At 45.8% G+C, this 18,022-nt stretch overlaps 1 protein-coding gene across 1 annotated transcript in view; it reads left to right on the top strand.

The window, feature by feature from the left end:
* Chsy1 (chondroitin sulfate synthase 1) overlaps positions 1 to 6,766 on the top strand; it is a 61,242-nt gene extending 54,476 nt beyond the window's left edge. Inside the window, exon 3 of the mRNA XM_027408100.2 lies at positions 3,839 to 6,766. Coding sequence (XP_027263901.1) covers positions 3,839 to 5,428 — 1,590 coding nt within the window. The 3' untranslated portion in view covers positions 5,429 to 6,766. The remainder of the gene's footprint in view (positions 1 to 3,838) is intronic.
* The last annotated feature ends 11,256 nt before the right edge of the window (positions 6,767 to 18,022 follow it).

Below are 18,022 nucleotides of genomic sequence, written 5' to 3'. Positions count from 1 at the left end.
CTTTCTTGATGGATAGTTTAGCTGGGAAGGTAAATGTACATTGAGGATGATTTTTACTCTCCCTGCTTTTGAAGACATTGTTCTAGTATTAGTATCCACATCCAGTATCATTCCAGTTTCTGATCTCTGATTATTTGAACATGACCTTTCTACTTTGGAAAGAAAGTATATGAGTGAAAGTATTTTAAACTATGTGTGTGTGATGGGCCAGTATGCTACAATACTCTTGTGGATGTCCGAAGGCAACATTGTGGGGTTGGGTCTCTACTTTTACATGGTATCCAGGAATCAAACTCAGCTCATCAGGCTTATCTGGCAGGGACTTTATCTTTGTATGTTTTTGTTGTGAGCCTAGCCTTTAATGGCTGAGCCATCTTTACTGACCTGCTCCACCAGATACCTCTTTAGATTTTTAATTGTTGTGTCCTTGGCCCTCTGGACTTGTCTTCTTTATGCCAGGTTCTTAAGGCTTGACCAGACACATAGGTCCTGGAATTCTAAATTCTGGATCCATTTTTTTTTTTTTTTTTTTTTTTTTTTTGGTTTTTCGAGACAGGGTTTCTCTGTGGCTTTGGAGGCTGTCCTGGAACTAGCTCTTGTAGACCAGGCTGGTCTCGAACTCACAGAGATCCGCCTGCCTCTGCCTCCCGAGTGCTGGGATTAAAGGCGTACGCCACCAACGCCTGGTCTGGGTCCATTTTTTATGTTGTTATCTTTTTAGAATGATTATTGCCTTATTATCCCAGGTTCCTTAGGAGATTCTTCATTATCTTGAATACCATTCCCCCTTTTTCTATCATAGGTTTAATTTCAAGGCTTTTTCTCTGCTTTAATTGTTGCAGTGGTTCCTACATTTGCTGCATTGTTTCTGTTTCCACCTGTCCCAGTGAGTCCTTTGCTGACTGCCAGCTGGTCCACAGCTGGTGGTTCTCTAAGGAGTGAATCACTAGTTCCCTCTTCAGTTCTCACTTTCATTGGAGGCCTCTGGATCCATGTGGCTGTTTTAGAGACTAAGAAGGATTCTTCATACTCTTTGGTGGATGAAGAATGGAGTCTGTGTTAGATTGTAGCAGGAATTCTTTTTGGTCTTAATAATAAAAAACCTGGAGTCAGATATGGGGTGGGGTGGGGTAGGGGAGCTGAAAGAAGCAGAGCAGCCAGCAACTAGAAAGTTCTTGACTCTACCAGTGCTCAGACCAAAGGGGTGATCCTGTCCTCAGACTGTACTGAGCTCCTGTTTCCACCTCCTTAGTGCTGGGATCACCTTTGTGTAAGCTCTGTTTCTCTTTTAGACTGGATCCATTTGTATAGCCCCGGGTGGCCTTGAACTAAAAGAGATCCCTCTGCCTGTTTTCCTAGTGCTGGGATTAAAGGTGTGCACCACCACTACCTGACATCTGTGGTTAACTAGTGTGGTTAGTTTTGCACTCTGATCTTCAGGCAAGCATTATTTGTAAGATTGTAACCAAAATATCACCATACTAGATGACAGGGGCAGTTGAGGACTGGGGTCCTGCTGCAGTCCAGAAGCTTGTTGTCAGCCTTATACTTTATTCCTTCATTTTTATGTTGTTGGTTGTGAGTTTGGTCTTTTAAAGGTTGAGCCTCAAGTCTCCAGCCCTCAGTTAACTTTTAGAGAAAGTGAACTGGAGTTGCATGATTTGGAGTCAAGGAATGACTCCAGAGGACAGGAAAAATAGCCTGTAGATAATTATCTTTAGAAATAACTATTGCAAATTATGATGATTATTGTCGGTGTTAAAATGTCTACTTTCTCCTACCTGCCAGTCCTGACTAAAGTTGCAACTCTTGGTAGATAGTCCCCGGTGCATTTTAACAAAAGTGCACCACCACCCTCAACTCCTCCCTTCCCCAGCACCACCCCTGGGCACTCTGTGTAGATGACAGAACAGCTTGGAATGTGTCTGGAGATTCTAGTGTCTCCATCTTCCCTTTCACTTCTTACCTCTGTGGTGTTGGGGATGAGGTCCTCTGGCTGTAGTGAAGAGAACTTTCGGTTCTGTATTCTTAGTTCTTTTGTTCTGCCTGTGCCCAACAGTGGCTTTGTCATGCTCTCACAGCCATGTCCTTATGTGGCTCTAGCTCAGGGAATTGGATGCTGGTTTCCACCCTCCTTCCTTGGTCTCTTATTTTCTCAGGATGTAGGGACATCTCTCAATGCAGGGTCTTCTCTGGACCCATTCTCTTCATGTTATGGGTTCATTAGTTTATGCCCCTTTGTTTCCTTTCATAGAGGTGTTTGAGAAGAGGGAAGGGGAAACCCGAGTAAATTCTGCCACCTTGTTTTAGCCATAATGTCTCCATTTAAATTCTCAAGAGTGCACCTTTGGCTGCTGTGTTGGGCAGTTACCATTCAGCCTGGCAACTGAAGTCAGAGGAAGGAGGGTCTGAGAGACCCTGGTACATGATGGGCAGCATGAGTTGCCTGCTGGGCAGAGACAGGAACTGCATATACCTCTGCATGGCTTCACTTAATTTTGGAAAGCCAAATCAGTGGTTTAGATGCTTATATTCTTGCAAATAGGACCATCTTTCAAAATTTTGTTACTTCCCAAGTTTGGAAGTAGTAAGTAGCAGTAACCTACGTATTTAAGCAAATGCACATATGGTCTCCAGCTTTCTACCAGTGGCATACAGTGGCCCCCTGTTCTGGAGCTTTGCAACTGATGTTTACCATGGTAGAATTTGTCCCCAGGTGGAATCAGCGTGTTGTCCAGTGGCTCCTATGAAGTGGGAGCCATGGCTTCTTAGAGTTAAGAGCAAATTTAGAGGCTCTGTGTTACCTTTTGGGACTTATAGGGCTATGAAACATGTTTAAAGAGTTCTAGTACCTGTAAAGAAAGTTTCTGAATTCTGGAGTTCCCATTACCATGGTGCTGCCCTGTAGTGGAAAGTGGGTGGTGAAGGAGCCACTCCAAGCTGGGGAGCTCATCTCATCACTGCAGCAGAAACTGTCTGATTGGCCTTTACCAGTTACTCCTCTGGCCCAACCATGGGTTGGGGAGGAGTGGAATCAGCACCTTGTCTGATGTCTCCGACTTCCTCTCAGCAAGCCTGAAGTCTTCAGAGCAGACGCTTGGTATCATTTATAGTAGAGAGCCCAAGAGATGTGCAGAATCCCCACAGGAGGTGCCCACTATGTGCTGTGATCCACGTTTGCTGAACAGCAGTGAGCAAAAGCCCATCACATACAGTGGCCCCATGGCAGGCACTGGCTCTCCTGAGCATCCATGAGAGTCACAGTTGCTTTTTGTCCTCCTAAATTAGATGGATTCCAAAATGCTTTCTTAATTTCTTTTTAACTTTTTTTTTTTAATTTTGAGACAGGGTCTGCATTACATTCCTGATTGTCCTGGAACTCACTATGTAAACAGACTGGCCTTGAATGCAAAGAGATCTGTCTGCCCCTGCCTCTCTGGTGCTGGGATTAAAGGTGTGCACTACCACTGCCCAGCCATCCCTTCCTTTTGAAAAAAGAAGGTTTTGGTGGTGGTGTTCAAAACAAAACTGAAGTACCCCATCTGCAGAGGTTTGCTCTGCAGGTCCATAGCTGCAGCCCTTATAATTTTGGTCAGGGTCCTTAGCCCTTAGGGCTATTCATTGCCCAACATTCGTTGAAATGCTTCTTTAAACCATGCATATCTATTAATTTCTGATCTCATGAGGTTGCTCTAGGGCCTTCTGTGTGCTGTCGCCTATCCAGAAAAGCTTCTCATTTTCAGATTTTTGTCTTTAGAGTTAGCAGTTGTTTGATATGTGAGGATGAAATGACACTTACGTCTACAATTCTAAACCTAGTGTTTTCTTCTCTTAACAGATGCAGCAGCTTTTCTATGAGAATTATGAACAAAACAAGAAAGGGTACATTAGAGATCTCCATAGCAGTAAAATCCACCGAGCAATCACCTTACACCCCAACAAAAACCCACCCTACCAATACAGGCTGCACAGTTACATGCTCAGCCGCAAGATCGCCGAGCTGCGCCATCGCACAATCCAGCTCCACCGGGAAATCGTCCTAATGAGCAAGTACAGTAGCACAGAGATCCATAAGGAAGACCTCCAGCTGGGCATCCCTCCCTCCTTTATGCGCTTTCAAGCCCACCAGCGAGAGGAGATCCTGGAATGGGAATTTCTAACTGGGAAATACTTATACTCAGCCACTGATGGCCAGCCTCCCCGGAGAGGGATGGACTCAGCACAGAGGGAGGCCTTGGATGACATAGTCATGCAGGTGATGGAGATGATCAATGCCAATGCCAAGACCCGAGGGCGCATCATTGACTTCAAGGAGATCCAGTATGGCTATCGTCGTGTGAACCCCATGTATGGGGCAGAGTATATCCTGGACCTGCTGCTCCTGTATAAGAAGCATAAAGGGAAGAAGATGACAGTCCCTGTGAGGAGGCATGCATACCTGCAGCAGACCTTCAGCAAGATCCAGTTTGTGGAGCATGAGGAGCTGGATGCGCAGGAGCTGGCCGACAGAATCAACCAGGATTCTGGGTCTCTGTCATTCCTGTCTAATTCCCTGAAGAAGCTTGTTCCCTTCCAGCTTCCTGGCTCCAAGATTGAGCCCAAAGAGCCCAAAGAAAAGAAGATCAACATTCTGATCCCTTTGTCTGGACGTTTTGACATGTTTGTAAGGTTCATGGGAAACTTTGAGAAGACATGTCTCATTCCAAATCAGAACGTCAAGCTGGTTGTTCTGCTTTTCAATTCAGACTCCAACCCTGACAAGGCCAAACAGGTTGAACTGATGAGGGATTATCGAGTCAAGTACCCTAAAGCTGACATGCAGGTTTTGCCTGTGTCTGGAGGGTTTTCAAGAGCTCTGGCCCTAGAAGTAGGGTCTTCCCAGTTTAATAATGAGTCTTTACTCTTCTTCTGTGATGTTGACCTGGTATTTACTGTGGAATTCTTACAGCGGTGTCGAGCAAACACAGTGTTGGGTCAGCAGATCTATTTCCCAATCATCTTTAGCCAGTACGATCCAAAGATTGTTTATAGTGGGAAGGTGCCCAGTGACAACCATTTTGCCTTTACTCAGAAAACCGGCTTCTGGAGAAACTATGGGTTTGGCATTACTTGTATTTTTAAAGGAGATCTTGTCAGAGTGGGTGGCTTTGATGTCTCCATCCAAGGCTGGGGGCTAGAGGATGTGGACCTCTTTAACAAGGTTGTCCAGGCTGGGTTGAAGACGTTCAGGAGCCAGGAGGTTGGAGTCGTCCACATCCACCACCCTGTCTTCTGTGACCCCAATCTGGATCCCAAACAGTATAAAATGTGCTTGGGGTCGAAAGCATCAACGTATGGGTCCACACAGCAGTTGGCCGAAATGTGGCTAGAAAAGAATGACCCCAGTTACAGCAAAAGTGGTGGTAATGGCTCTGCCAGGACAGCCTGATCCAGCCCCACTGGAAAGGATGTTTTTAATTGCCTAATTTATTTTTCAAAAACTTTTTGTATGATCAGTTTTTTGAAGTCCATACAAGGATATATTTTCCAAGTGGTTTTCTTACACAGGACTCCTTTAAGATTGAGCTTTTTGAACAAAAATGTGATCGATGTTTGCCTTTGAACACGTCTTGCTGAACATTAAGTAGCACCTGCCTAACCCTGACTTGAAACATACCTGAAGAACAAAACTTTTATAATAATTTTTTGGCTTTTGCTTTTTTACATTCCTTTTCCAGACCCCCCCCCCCCTTTTTTTTTGGCCCTATGGCAGAAAACGTGAACACTCCTAAGAAGTATTATTGTGACAGAAAAACACTGTAACTCTGGTAAATGTTCTGTTGTGACTGTTAACTTTGCACAAATTCTACCTTTTTCCTTTTTTTTTTTTAAACAAGTTTTATTTCTATTTTTAAGCCATCTTTAGTTCCAGTCACAAAGTAAGGAGACATGATAATACTGTATTGTCATTATCTCCAGGACAGCTTTCCAAATTTATTATTTCCCCCAAACTGTGCTCCACCCACTGTGGCCACATAGGGGACGGAGGAAAAGCACAACTGTGCCTGACCCCACTGCAATTCCTTGGCCTAAACAGACGTGGCACTGAAGTCCACAAAGGACTTGGCATTTTCTCTGCCCCTGCTCCTTTTCTTTAGAGAGGGTACATTATTATTTAGGTTGACAAAGAATGACTGTTAGTAGTGTAATGGATGCAAGCTAAACAGACAAACCCCTAATGAAAATGTGAGGGGGAAAATTTAGGCTCTGTTCTCTTCATCCTGTGTTGTGGGTGGAGATGGTCACTTCATTTTTTTAATCACTGTTTTGTTCTATCTTGTTTATCTTAAATAACTTTAATTTATTTAATATCCATTGTTTAGATCTTTTCCATTTGAGTACTTGTCAATTACTAGTATTTATGTTTACCATGAGTGTGGTTAGAATGTTTTATTTGCAGTAAAATGATCTCCAAAGATTTCCTTTTGAAAATACTTTTTCCTCATCTTTAGTTTTTACATTCCCATCTTACTAAATATTAAGTGTTCTTTGATAATTTTGGTGCTCATGTGTTTTGGGGACAAAAGTAAAATGAATCTGTTATTACACCAGAATGTTTGTTTTCAACTCACAGATCAAATGTGCCTTAATAATTTGATTTCATTTAGATTTCAAGCAGTTGATAGATTTGCCATTTTTAATATACATCATTGGAGATCTGCTTATTTGTAAATAGCCTATTGCACATTTGAACAAATAAACCAGTGGACAGTATTTTTCTATTGTACTTTGCAGACCCATTTTGTCTCATTATTTCTGTGTTAGCTGAAGAATTGAATTACATTTGGAGAGTAAAACACTGAGACACAGACTCACAGCCTTTGCAGTTATTTGATTCAGCATTTCTGTGGACTGCAAGTGGGGAGTGGCATTGAACCAACCCTTACTTAGGGGAAATTCATTCTTTCCCCCATCAGCTTGTTGACTCTGTGTGAAAAACAGAGGGCTTCTAACCAGGCCTAGACCCTTGTCTGGCTCCTGGCTACAAATACACACTCATCAACCCAAGGGTTGAGCAGTGTCCCATGTGGTACCATCAACAATGATTTCTTGGGCTTTTAGGTTCAATCTAGCCAGAGGAAAAAACTGCACACAGTTGCTGTAGAATCCAGAAATCAGAAAGTGTCCTCTGGTGCTGTTAGTAAGGTTCTGTAGATGAGAATTGCTCCCTGGGAGAGGTATCTGCAGTGTGATGACATTGTGATCACAGAATCGCTGTAATCTGTCTCGTTGCCACGCAATCAGTGCAAGTTGTTGGGCTTTCTGCTTTTGTTTTGTTTTAGTTTGTTTTCCCCATATAGAAAACCAGATCAATCTTATGCTCCAGTGAGGAGGAGCATCCTCCACAGTCTGATGACATGTCATGTCTGTGTCCTTGTGTTCTGACACCAAGATGTAGGGGTGTGGAGCAGGAATCTACAGGGCTGAATGCCCTGTAAGTAGTGACACATGGTCAGACTTGCTCCTTACTCCTCTATCCACACTGCCGTCTACCACACTTCTTGATGACATTGGGCTCCCCAGCTCCCTGACTGTCTCCAGGAATGCTGTTGGCCTCTTTCCCAGTTTCCTGTGATGTCTGCTGGCCCCCAAGTTCAACTCTCATCCTATGATTCCCTGGTGACTCCAGTGTCCTCCTTCCAGAGGGATTCTCAATAATCACCCTTGCCACAGGCGCTCAGCCTAGACACTACCTACTGACCATTATCCCTTACTCAGGACACCTCCTATAGCCACACCAGCTCTGACTCAGCATTGTGGGCTGGCAGGCTCTGACACTCTGAAACACCCTAATGTCCACACTGATATCACCTTAGACCCCCACATCCCACCTATGTGGATGTGATTAGTTGGGCTTAATCCTTCATGTGGTCATTTCTCCCTCAGTAGACCTCGAGGAAGCTGCACCTGGGCCTCGATCCCAGTGGTTCCCTGGTGTGTTGGGAACTGTGCCTCCTACTCTTCCAAATGGAATTCTCACCAAGTCCTATGGTCATTGGATGGGCTGAGACATGCCACCCTCACCTTGGACCCGGAAATACTGCTCTGGAGCCTCAGGGAAGCTTTCAGTTTATGCCTCCCTGTCTGACTTGCCAATCCTTTGTTCTTTGTGGGTTGCTCTATCTTGTGACAGGGTCTCACTGTATGACTGGCTTTATACTCATGTGTAGACCAGGCTGGTCTCAACTCAGAAGTCAACTTACCTCCGCCTCCCCAGTGCTTCCATTAAAGGCATGCACCATCAAACCTGGCTGCATTGCCTTGATGTCAGTAAAAATATATTAAGAAACTAATGTGTCCCAAACACACTAGACAAACCCTGATGACGATATTTTTAACATTAAGAATGTGAATGGGGTTAGGGAGGCAGAGAAGAGGTTACTGTTCACAAGGGCATGCAGATCGAAGCTTCTCTCCCCATCCAGCTGTCCAGCCCAAGATTCTTCACATAGTGGACTGCCTGGTTTGTATATACCCTGGTGAAGAAAGTGCGCTTGTGTATGTATGATCAGAAAGTAATGTGCCCTATAATACATAGATCCTGGCAGGGATATCCGTTGCCTCTTGGGGTACTTTAGGGTGAGGGTAGAGCAGAGTTTCATGGCCCTCTGCTATCTGAAGGCATTTGGGAGAGCAGGCCTGGCAGGTTTGAACGCTGTGATTGGACTTGGAGAAATCCTGAGAGTGGTGGAGCAGGATGGTCACAGACAGTCATGACAGATGTTGGAGACTAGTATGTCGCTCTTGTAAGGAAGTAGCATTTTGCTGGACCTGGTGCTCTGAGCCAGAGTGAGCTGGAGCTGGATATAGACCTTGAGAGCCTCATGTTTCAAAAGAAAGGGGAGGATCACACAGTACTAGTTCTGAAATACCCGCTCTGGGCTGTAGACACGGGCCGACCCTGGGAGAGAAAGTGGAGCAGAACTGACACTTAAGTCTGGAAGCAGGAAGGGGAAGTAGAAACCTTCATGAACCTGCCAATCATGTTCCAGCCCTCTGGGCAAGTCTGTCTGTGTCTGTACGTCCTTCCTGCCAAGCCCTTGTCCACATCCTGTTTTACCAAGTCCTCCAAGCCAAGGTCTCAACACAGCCCAGTAATAGGTAGGTATGTGGTTTCTTCTCCCCAGGCTGCAGGCTTGTGAATTTTGCTAAAACACCTTCTGCTTGCTGTTGGTCGAAGTCAGGCTTTGCAGCTTCTTGTCCCTGGAAGGACTCCCTGGGGATCTGGTGTTCCCTGCAGGCAGCTTTATCCGTTACCCAATGTGCTCAGAGTCCAAGGACACACCTCATCTGTGAAGGGAATGTTTACATTAAAAGGACCTCTCCAATGTGTCACCCTGCTGCCAGTGTCCTTGTCTTGAAGGACACTCAAAAGTGAGACTCCTGGTGGCCAAGGAGTTCCACTGAAGTCCCCAGTGCCTAAAGGTTTCGATTCCTTTGTCTGCCGGGATCCCAGGTGCCAGCCCTCCCCACCCTGTGCAACACCAGCCCTGGGGATTAGGCTGGGTTTCTATTGGTACAAAGACCTGTAATCTAGGTTGCAAAGGAGCTTATGTGCCACGCGACCAGGAGCCAGCTGGGGTTGTGTCGGCTAAGATAGCTGTACAGGGCTGCCATCCACCTATGTGAGTCCCATGGCACGTTGTAAGCCCTTAAAAGCAGCCATTTTCTGTTCTAGGTGGAAATTAGATGTCCAAGGCGCCTTTGCTCAGTCTGACTTGTAAATGCAGTGAAGATGTGAAAGTTGGAACCTTGTGGAGAAAACCACAGCCAGCTGTGCTTCAGGATTTCCAATAGAAAATGCAGCATTATTCTCCTGTGCTCCACAGCTCGCTTGCTTGCTTGCTTGGTTGTTGTTGAATCTCTTGCAGGAATGTAGGCTCTAAATCTTCAAAAGCCACAGGTCCTACACTGCATTTAGGGGCTTCATGTTTCACTAGTTCAGACAAAAACCAAGTATTGCCTTTTAGCGAACATTCTAGCCATGCTCCCTTTGAGACAGAATAGCTATGCTGGATTGCTTTTAATGAGAAGATTTTAAAAATTGATCAAGTCATTAAATGGGGCAAATAAGAGGCCCTGGGGTCTTGAAGGCCTTGTCTGTGATGAACTGCTCTGCATGAAGCAGTCCATCACAGCTGAGTCCATGAGGCTCCTGGCTGCCACCTTCTGTGACAGCTCACAGCCCCTCACCCTTGTGATGCCACAGTTGCTCTAAGTACCTTCTCCTTGGGGCAAAGAAAAGCCTTCTAGTTTGACATCAAAGTGCACTCTAACCTCATTCATTCTGAGTGATGCAAGGCTCTTCAGGCAAAGCTAGATTCTGGTCCCATAACTTAAAGGGGGTCCTTGTTTCCATGACCCAAAGCATTCTCTATAACCCCAGGCTGAAACTGGAACTGAGTACATTCCTGAAAATATACTTTGAAAGAGTCTCAGTATTGTAAAGGAAGTATTCCAAACCTCCATTGGATTACAAATACGGGAAATTTTCATTTACTAAACACCAGTGGGCTTTTGCCCTTTTCATTGCATCAGTGCATAGCATTAGGTTTTATTGCAAGTTAGAGGTGATTTAAGGCTACACGAAGAATAAGTTCTGTGTGGATCCTACACTGTTTTCTATAAGCAGATTGGGTATCACAGATTTTGGCATCTAGATCTACAGAGGCCCTGGAACCTGGGTAACTAGGGGTTGGCCATTCATGACAACAGGAAGTCAACTGGGCATTCTCATTTGGTCAGCAGTGACATTTTGTGCCTACTAGGGTTTATAAAAGAGCTTTATTAGAAATATAAACCCTTCTTGAAAATGAGGCTGAAGTGATGGCTCGGTGATTAGTTCACACTGCTTGTAGAGGGCCTGAGTTCTCTTCCCAGCATCCACATAGGGTGACTCACAACTGCCTCTACTTCCAACCCCAGGAGATCTGGCACGCCCTTCTGGGCTCTGCAGGCACCTGCATTTATGTGCACATACCCCCTCACAGACACCACATCTAAAAATAAATCTTTCATTTTTTTTTCAAATTAAAACCAAATGAGGTACTGGGATATAGCTCGGTGGTTGAGCTCTTACCTACCATATGTAATCAAATTCATACCCTGAATTTGATCCCCAGTGCCACACAAGCACATCTGGACAACAAAATCACATCTGGGAATTGCTGTTGGAAGACTGCTCCAGCATATTGTTGGCCATACATCCTGGAAAAAAACAGCAACTCCCAAACTCAACCCCATGGCCACAAAACTTGAGTCATGGCAAACGAGGAAAGGGCAGACATAGGCTGCCCTGGTGACAGACAGACAGGCAAGAAACTGAAGCTGCCAGCTCAAGTTAAGGGCAGCTCTTTCCAGACTTGATGAGATGGCAGGAGTGCAGAATAAAGCGGTACGATGTGACGAGGAGCCCAGGTATCCCTCAGGGAACCAGGCATGATATTTCCGGTGGAAAAATGCTTATTTGTAAATACATGAGAATGAACTTCGATTGACAACCATGGAGCTACTTAACCTGTGCTCAAGGCTAGTTTTGAAGACTGTTTTAAAAAGCGACATTATAAAAATGCTAGTTAAAATTGTTTTATTGTTGACAGGCACTTCTGGCTCATACCTTTAATCCCAGCACTCGGGAGGCAGAAGCAGGAGGATCTCTGTGAGTTTGAGGCCAGCCTGGTCTACAGAGTGAAATCTAGGAGAGCCAGGGCTACACAGAAAAATCCTGTCTCTAATCACAGACAACAAATTTTGTTGTTGGCTTAGGTGTTACTGGAAGGCTCAATGCATCGCTAAATTGGAAGATGGTGTTTATCTATCAGTTAGTCCCAGTGATTAAGACTCCACCAAAGAGTAGTTTTTATCAGAAGACTGAACAAAAGGAAGACATGATTCACAAAAGAAAGAAGGGAGGGGGTACTTGTCCCACCCATCATCATCAGTGCACTTGGGGTGTCTTTGGGAATGTTGGGCTCCAGGGAAGTGGCCATAATCACATATACCCTAGTGGTTTTCCTAGGGCCAGAGTCTGATCTGGCTCCCATCCCTGGGAAATGAATTTACGTCATGACTTGTGGGTCTTTAAAATTAGATTCAAAGATGGGCCTTTCTCCCTGAGAGGCTGTGCTCTCAAGCTACTGAGTGCCAGCCATTTCTCTGCAATAGGTTGCCAGGGCAGTCACTGTCTGGGCCACATCCTCAGGCGGATGTGACTGGTAGATTTCATCAGCATGGAGGGATTGGAGAGCACAGTCCAGCCCCAGCTGGTTTCCTGTGGGTCTGCCAGAAGCGCTGGGCAGCCTTAGGTGCTGTGTCTGCCCAGAGTTTCCAGCAGCCCTGGAGCAAGGACGATGCTTGACTTCTGCTTCCTTCTGTCAGTTCAGAGGCTCTAGGTGTGTGCAGACCATCTCTCTGCCCACCCCTCAGGTGATGGCCAGCTGATGTGGCTCTTCTCTTCAAGTCACTCCTGCCCCAAGTAATTGCTTAACTGCTCCAGTGCCCTCTCCCCACTTCCAAGTAGGAGCACCCCTTAGCAAGCATCCTTCCTTGCTGCCTCTATTTCAAATGAGAAGGAAAATATTCATGAGCCCCAAGATTCAGAATCACACAGAGTTCCATAGGTTTGGTGTAAAGATGCCACAGCTTGTCGTAAAATAAATCATCTGAAAGAATATGAGGTTGCCAACTTGCAAGATGAATGCTGTGCAAGCTGAATCCGCTTATAGATTGTGACATCAGAAAAACAATCTCTACTTGGGACAAACAATGGCTGTGCTTTGGCTCTGAAGGAGCAGGTATCCGTTACCTCAAATCTAGGAATTCTGCCAGTCTGGCTCCTGGGCGAGCCAGAGAACCAATGCAAGCATGCCACCATGCTCCCTGCATCTCAACCACCGTCTGTCACCAATGCATGCTACCACGATCCCTGCATCTCAACCACCATCTGTCACCGGAGAATGGTGCATTACTGTGGCTGCAGAATGGGGTCCTGGCTAAGCTGTGCATACTGAACTATCAGAGCCCAGGGCTCAAGACAGACAGACATGGGACAGTGGGTCTTCACACTGTGGGAAGTATGAGTGTAGCTCATTTCATAGATGGGCCAGTGGTTGTGTAAACACATGAGAATGTGCAGGGAAGGGTGTCAGCTAAGACAAAGGACTGGTAAGCTGTTTGCTTTGGAGCCACAGGCTCAGAACCAAGCACAACTGAGTTTGGGTCAGCAGTGGTCTGGGGCCAGCTCATATTGGAGAAGGAGCCCCATTTCCAGCTCTGCCTGTGACATCCTAACAGCAGTCAGAAAGTGGAGTATTTATACTTCAGGAAATGTCCAGTGCTTCAAAGCAGGCTTTTTTTTTTTCTTCTTCTTCTTCTTCCTAAGTTGGGTTTGCTACACAGCATTGGTTTGAATCATCTCCATAGACCCCAGGCCTTACCTGCAGCTGGGTGATCTTGGGCAGATTTCCTGTGCCAAAAATTTGGTTTCCTTCTCTCTAAAGTGGGCATGGTTACCCATCACCTCCCCAGACTGAGAACGGAGCTGACTGGCTTTGGCTGTCCTGTAGTTTTATGTCAGTTATAATGCCACTTGCCCTCACCACCCCTCGTGTCAGCTGAAACTCCCTCCATACCCACACTTGGTGGGACACACCCTGCTCACTCCCTTCCTCCATTCCAGCCCCTTCCTTATATCCCAGCACTGGGGAGGCAGAGACAGGTGGATCTGCCTCTGTGAATTTGAGGCCAGCCTGGTTTATAAAGCTACACAGAGAAACCCTGTATTGAAAGATCATTAAAAAAATTAAGAAAACCCAATCAAATCTTACCAAACACTCCTCCTAATGTACTGTGATTCGAGCTCAGACTGTTTGATTTGACCTTCCTGCACTGTACCCAGTGGGCCTCAACTGCCTTTCCAACTTTACCTGTCCACAGAAACCCCTGCCTCATCTCTGTACCTAAGAGGAAATCAGGGCATCATTCTCTGAACCTAAGCTCTAGTCACATGACATCTGGAGCAACCTCAGCCCCACTGGTCATACCTGCAGGCTTGCCCAGTACCAGCCTCCAATCAAGCTCCCTTCCTGCTTGTCATAGCAGGTTCTAGGTTGTAGCTTCAGATGCCAAATCTCCATTTCCCTGTCACCTAGCTACCACGGTGGACTGGACAGGACCAGGACACACTCATTTTGGAGACCCACGAGGGACCTGGTGTGTCCCTGGGATGTTTGTCAAAGGCAAATCAGAGGTAAGATGAGATAGTCCTATAAAGACAGCTGCGGCTTTTAGCTTTTCCAAGAAAACAACCGAACAGCTCTCAGTGAAAGGGCCACAGAATACCTACCTTCCTGCTGCACTCCCGAAGTGACTGTTCATGGGGTGGTGACTCAGTGCCCGGCACTCTAGAGATGTTACTTCATTTGTGGCTCTCTTCATCCTTGTGAGGTCAGTGTGCCTGACCTTGGCTGCAGATGAGCAATTGGACTCAGAGAGTGTGGGGTCACAGAGCTGATAAATAGTAGGTTTATTCAAACAGATCAGCCTCATTTCTGGAAACTGGTGTGTGATGGGGGTGGGAAAGTGTCGTGTCTGGTTGCCAGGAATGTAAGATCTTCAGCCTAGACACCTCACCTGCTACCAGGAAATGGTGGCTCTTGGATGCAGTGAACTGCTGATGAGCTGTAGACTCGTGCATAAGAAATCTTTCCAAAATTCCTCCACTTGAAAAAGGTTAAAGTTGGGCCAGTGGTGGCACATGCCTTTAATCCCAGAACTTGGGAGGCAGAAGCAGGCAGATCTCTGAGTTCAAGGCCAGCCTGGTCTACAGAGTGAGTTCCAGGACAGCCAAGACTGTTACATAGAGAAAACCTGTCTCAAAAAATAAAAAAATAAAAAAAAATAAAAAAAAAACAGAAAACGGTTACAGTTTTTGAGTTGGTTGGTGCAAGCATATAATCCCAGCACTTGGGAGGCTGACACTGGACAGTTGTGAGTCTGAGGACTGACCAGGCCACATAGTGAGTTCTAGGCCAGCCTAGGCTACATAGTAAAATTCTGTCTCAAAAGAAGGAAAGTTGTATTTTGTAAAGATTCCATATCTTAGTATTTTTTTTCTATTGCCACAACAAAACACTTGTGACCAAATACTTTACAAAAAATAGAAGCTTATTGTCTCAGAGTGCTGAGGAGTGGGAGGTCCAAAAGAGCATCTGGCCTCTGGTGAGGGTCACTAATATGGTGGAGGCAGCTCATGGTGAGACAGAGCGAGCATGATAGACAGGGTCTCTTCTTACATCTTCTTACCCACCTTTGTGACCCCATCTAACTGGAGTTACCTCAAGACTTCATCTGCAAACAACGTATATGTGTGGAACTCGAGAATTTGGTTTCCAGCACAGGCATCTTGGGTTGGATAGGCACACTCAAATCAAGCATACCATTCACGTGCTATTTAGTATAAAAAGAAAGAAAGGAAACCTTCAAAATACACAGCATTCAGAAGATTCTAGCTCTGAGGAGGATAGACTAGCTTGTGTCAAACTGATCCTCTCACAGGCAATAATGGTACACCATAGAAAGTACAGCCATAAAAAACAAAGTAGAAATGAAGAAATGGCTTAGTGGTTAAGAATCACAGTTGCTGTTCCAGAGGACCTAGGTGATTCCCAGAACCCACATGGTGGCTTACAACCATCTATAACTCCAGCTGCAGGGGATCTAACATCTTCAGGAGGCACCACATGCCCATGGTGCACAGACATACATGCTGGCAAAACATTCGTAGACATAAAAAATTACTTAACTAAAAACAACAGCACTCAGATAAGATGGCGTTATTAGCTGGAGTCCATGAGTTGAGTTGGGGACTCCCTGAATGAGGAGAGTGAGGGGAGAGTGTGGAGGTGGGTGGTCTCCACCTGGGCCATTTGTCTTGACTCTAGGTTCTCAGACACCTAGAAACAGCTGATTCCTTAGGGCTGGCACCTTGAGGTATGAGCCAGGAGTTGCATTTGTCCCTGTGCCTAGCTGTGCTGGGGCAGTGAAACAGAAGAGGTATAGAAGGTGACAAGCATTTTCTGAACAGGAAAATCAGCACCACTGAGCAGGAGTAAGAGCACTCCATAAAGAGAGGCGCTGCTGTGACTAGGGAAGAACAGTGGGCTTCTGGCTGAGTTCAGCAGCTGTCTCCCTGCAGTCACTATGTTCTGTATATCAGGCCTCGGGTTGATGCAGAATAGCAATTGCAAGCCCAGGTGTTCTTTTTCTGTGTCCAGTGAGAGGCTAATGCTGTTCATGTGGGTTCTGAAGATCTGAACCCAGCTCATCAGGCTTGCATGGTAAGACTTCTTGCCCACCGGGCTATCAGCCCAGCCCTCCAACTTAATGAGATTCTAATTCCAACCTACATCTCCCCCTGCAGCAGGAGATAATCTGATTTTCTTTTCAGGACCACCAGCTATGACTTTCTCCTGGGTTCCATGGTCCACCCCCATGCAAAAAAAGTTAGAAGTCAATTGAGGTTTGGAAGGGAGTAAGCTTGTAGACTCAGTCGTTCCACCCTCTGGCCCCGCTCCTTCCTGGGACCTCCTCCTCCACTGGCAGCTCTCCTAGCAGCTCCAAACTCTTTCCTACGGCACGTACAGCCAAGAACAACGGGACTCAATGAGTCCCAATCTCCCACTTCTAAGTGATCTGGTCTGTTCATCATGTATCTTGGTGAAGTTCTCTTCTTCCAGACTAGGAGGCTCCTATTTGGGCATGCTTTCAGAAACTCACCAGCACTTTGAGTGCCAATCTAAGGTGCCATCTGTTTCTAGTTGTCTGAGAACCTAGAGTCAAGACAAATGGCCCAGATGGAGACTACCCATCTCCACACTGTCCCCTCACTCTCCTCACCCAGGGAGTCCCCATCTCATCTCATGGGCTTGCTGTCTTATCTATATTCTGTGTATGGTGTGGGAGATGGAACCCAGGGCTTGGGATGCTAGCAAGTGCTTTACCCCACCCCAGTGTCTCTTAAGTTTAAAGTGAAGCACTTAACTACAGTTGTTCCTTAACTTACAATAAAGCTCTCTACTCATAAACCACCCACAGACTGAAAACACTCAAAGAAAAAAATGCATTTGCTAGAGCTGGGGGTGTAGTTCAGTGACAGAGCACTTGTCTGAATCATAATGCTGCGGACCAGATGCCTAGGGTTCACATTCACACACACACACACACACACACACACACACACACACCTAACTAGTGAGAATCCTAGCTTCCCTTTGTAATTGTGAGTGACTGGGCCTGGGGCTCCCTAATGAAGCCCAGCACTGACAGGATGATTTGCACTCACTAGTATGGGAAAACCAACTATTTTAAATTTCGAGTACAGTTTCTACTTGAATGCCTGCCACTTTCACCCTATCACATACTTAAAAATCTCAAGTGTATACTCTTCCCCTACAGTTGGGGACTACAGTCTGTGTTGTTCCTCCACATTTCTATTATCGGTATTTCTTCCATGTGTCATCTGTTTTGCTTGTGTTTATTGTCTGTGTTTATAATCTGTATTCTCCTGTAATAACCATCCCTGAAGGTTATGGCTGCCCTACAGTCAACTGCTAGAATGAGGGAGCCGAAAGCCTGTGGCTGGTAAGATGGCGTGGGGGGTAGGGTGGAGAGAGATGCTTGCCATCAAGCCTGACAGCCTGAGTTCAATGCCCAAAACTTACACAGTGAAAGGACTTACTCCCAAAAGTTGTCCTTTGACCTCCACATGTGAACCAGGGTTTGTTCCTGCGCACATATACACACTCAATGAATAAATGCAAACAAAAAAATAGGGTGAGTGAAACTTTTGTTCCAGACACAATCCTGGCATACTGTCCTATAGTGTGGACAGATTGCTTAAAGCCTGGGGTAGGAAGATGGTGAGGGCCCAGCCCAGAGAGCTCAGACTTGGGTCTCTGCAAATACCACATGTGACAGAGGTGGC

Source organism: Cricetulus griseus, chromosome 3 (genome assembly GCF_003668045.3).
Source record: "Cricetulus griseus strain 17A/GY chromosome 3, alternate assembly CriGri-PICRH-1.0, whole genome shotgun sequence".
NCBI lineage: Eukaryota > Metazoa > Chordata > Mammalia > Rodentia > Cricetidae > Cricetulus > Cricetulus griseus.
Note: the sequence above shows the minus strand (reverse complement) of the source record. Positions and strands in the feature narration are given on the sequence as shown.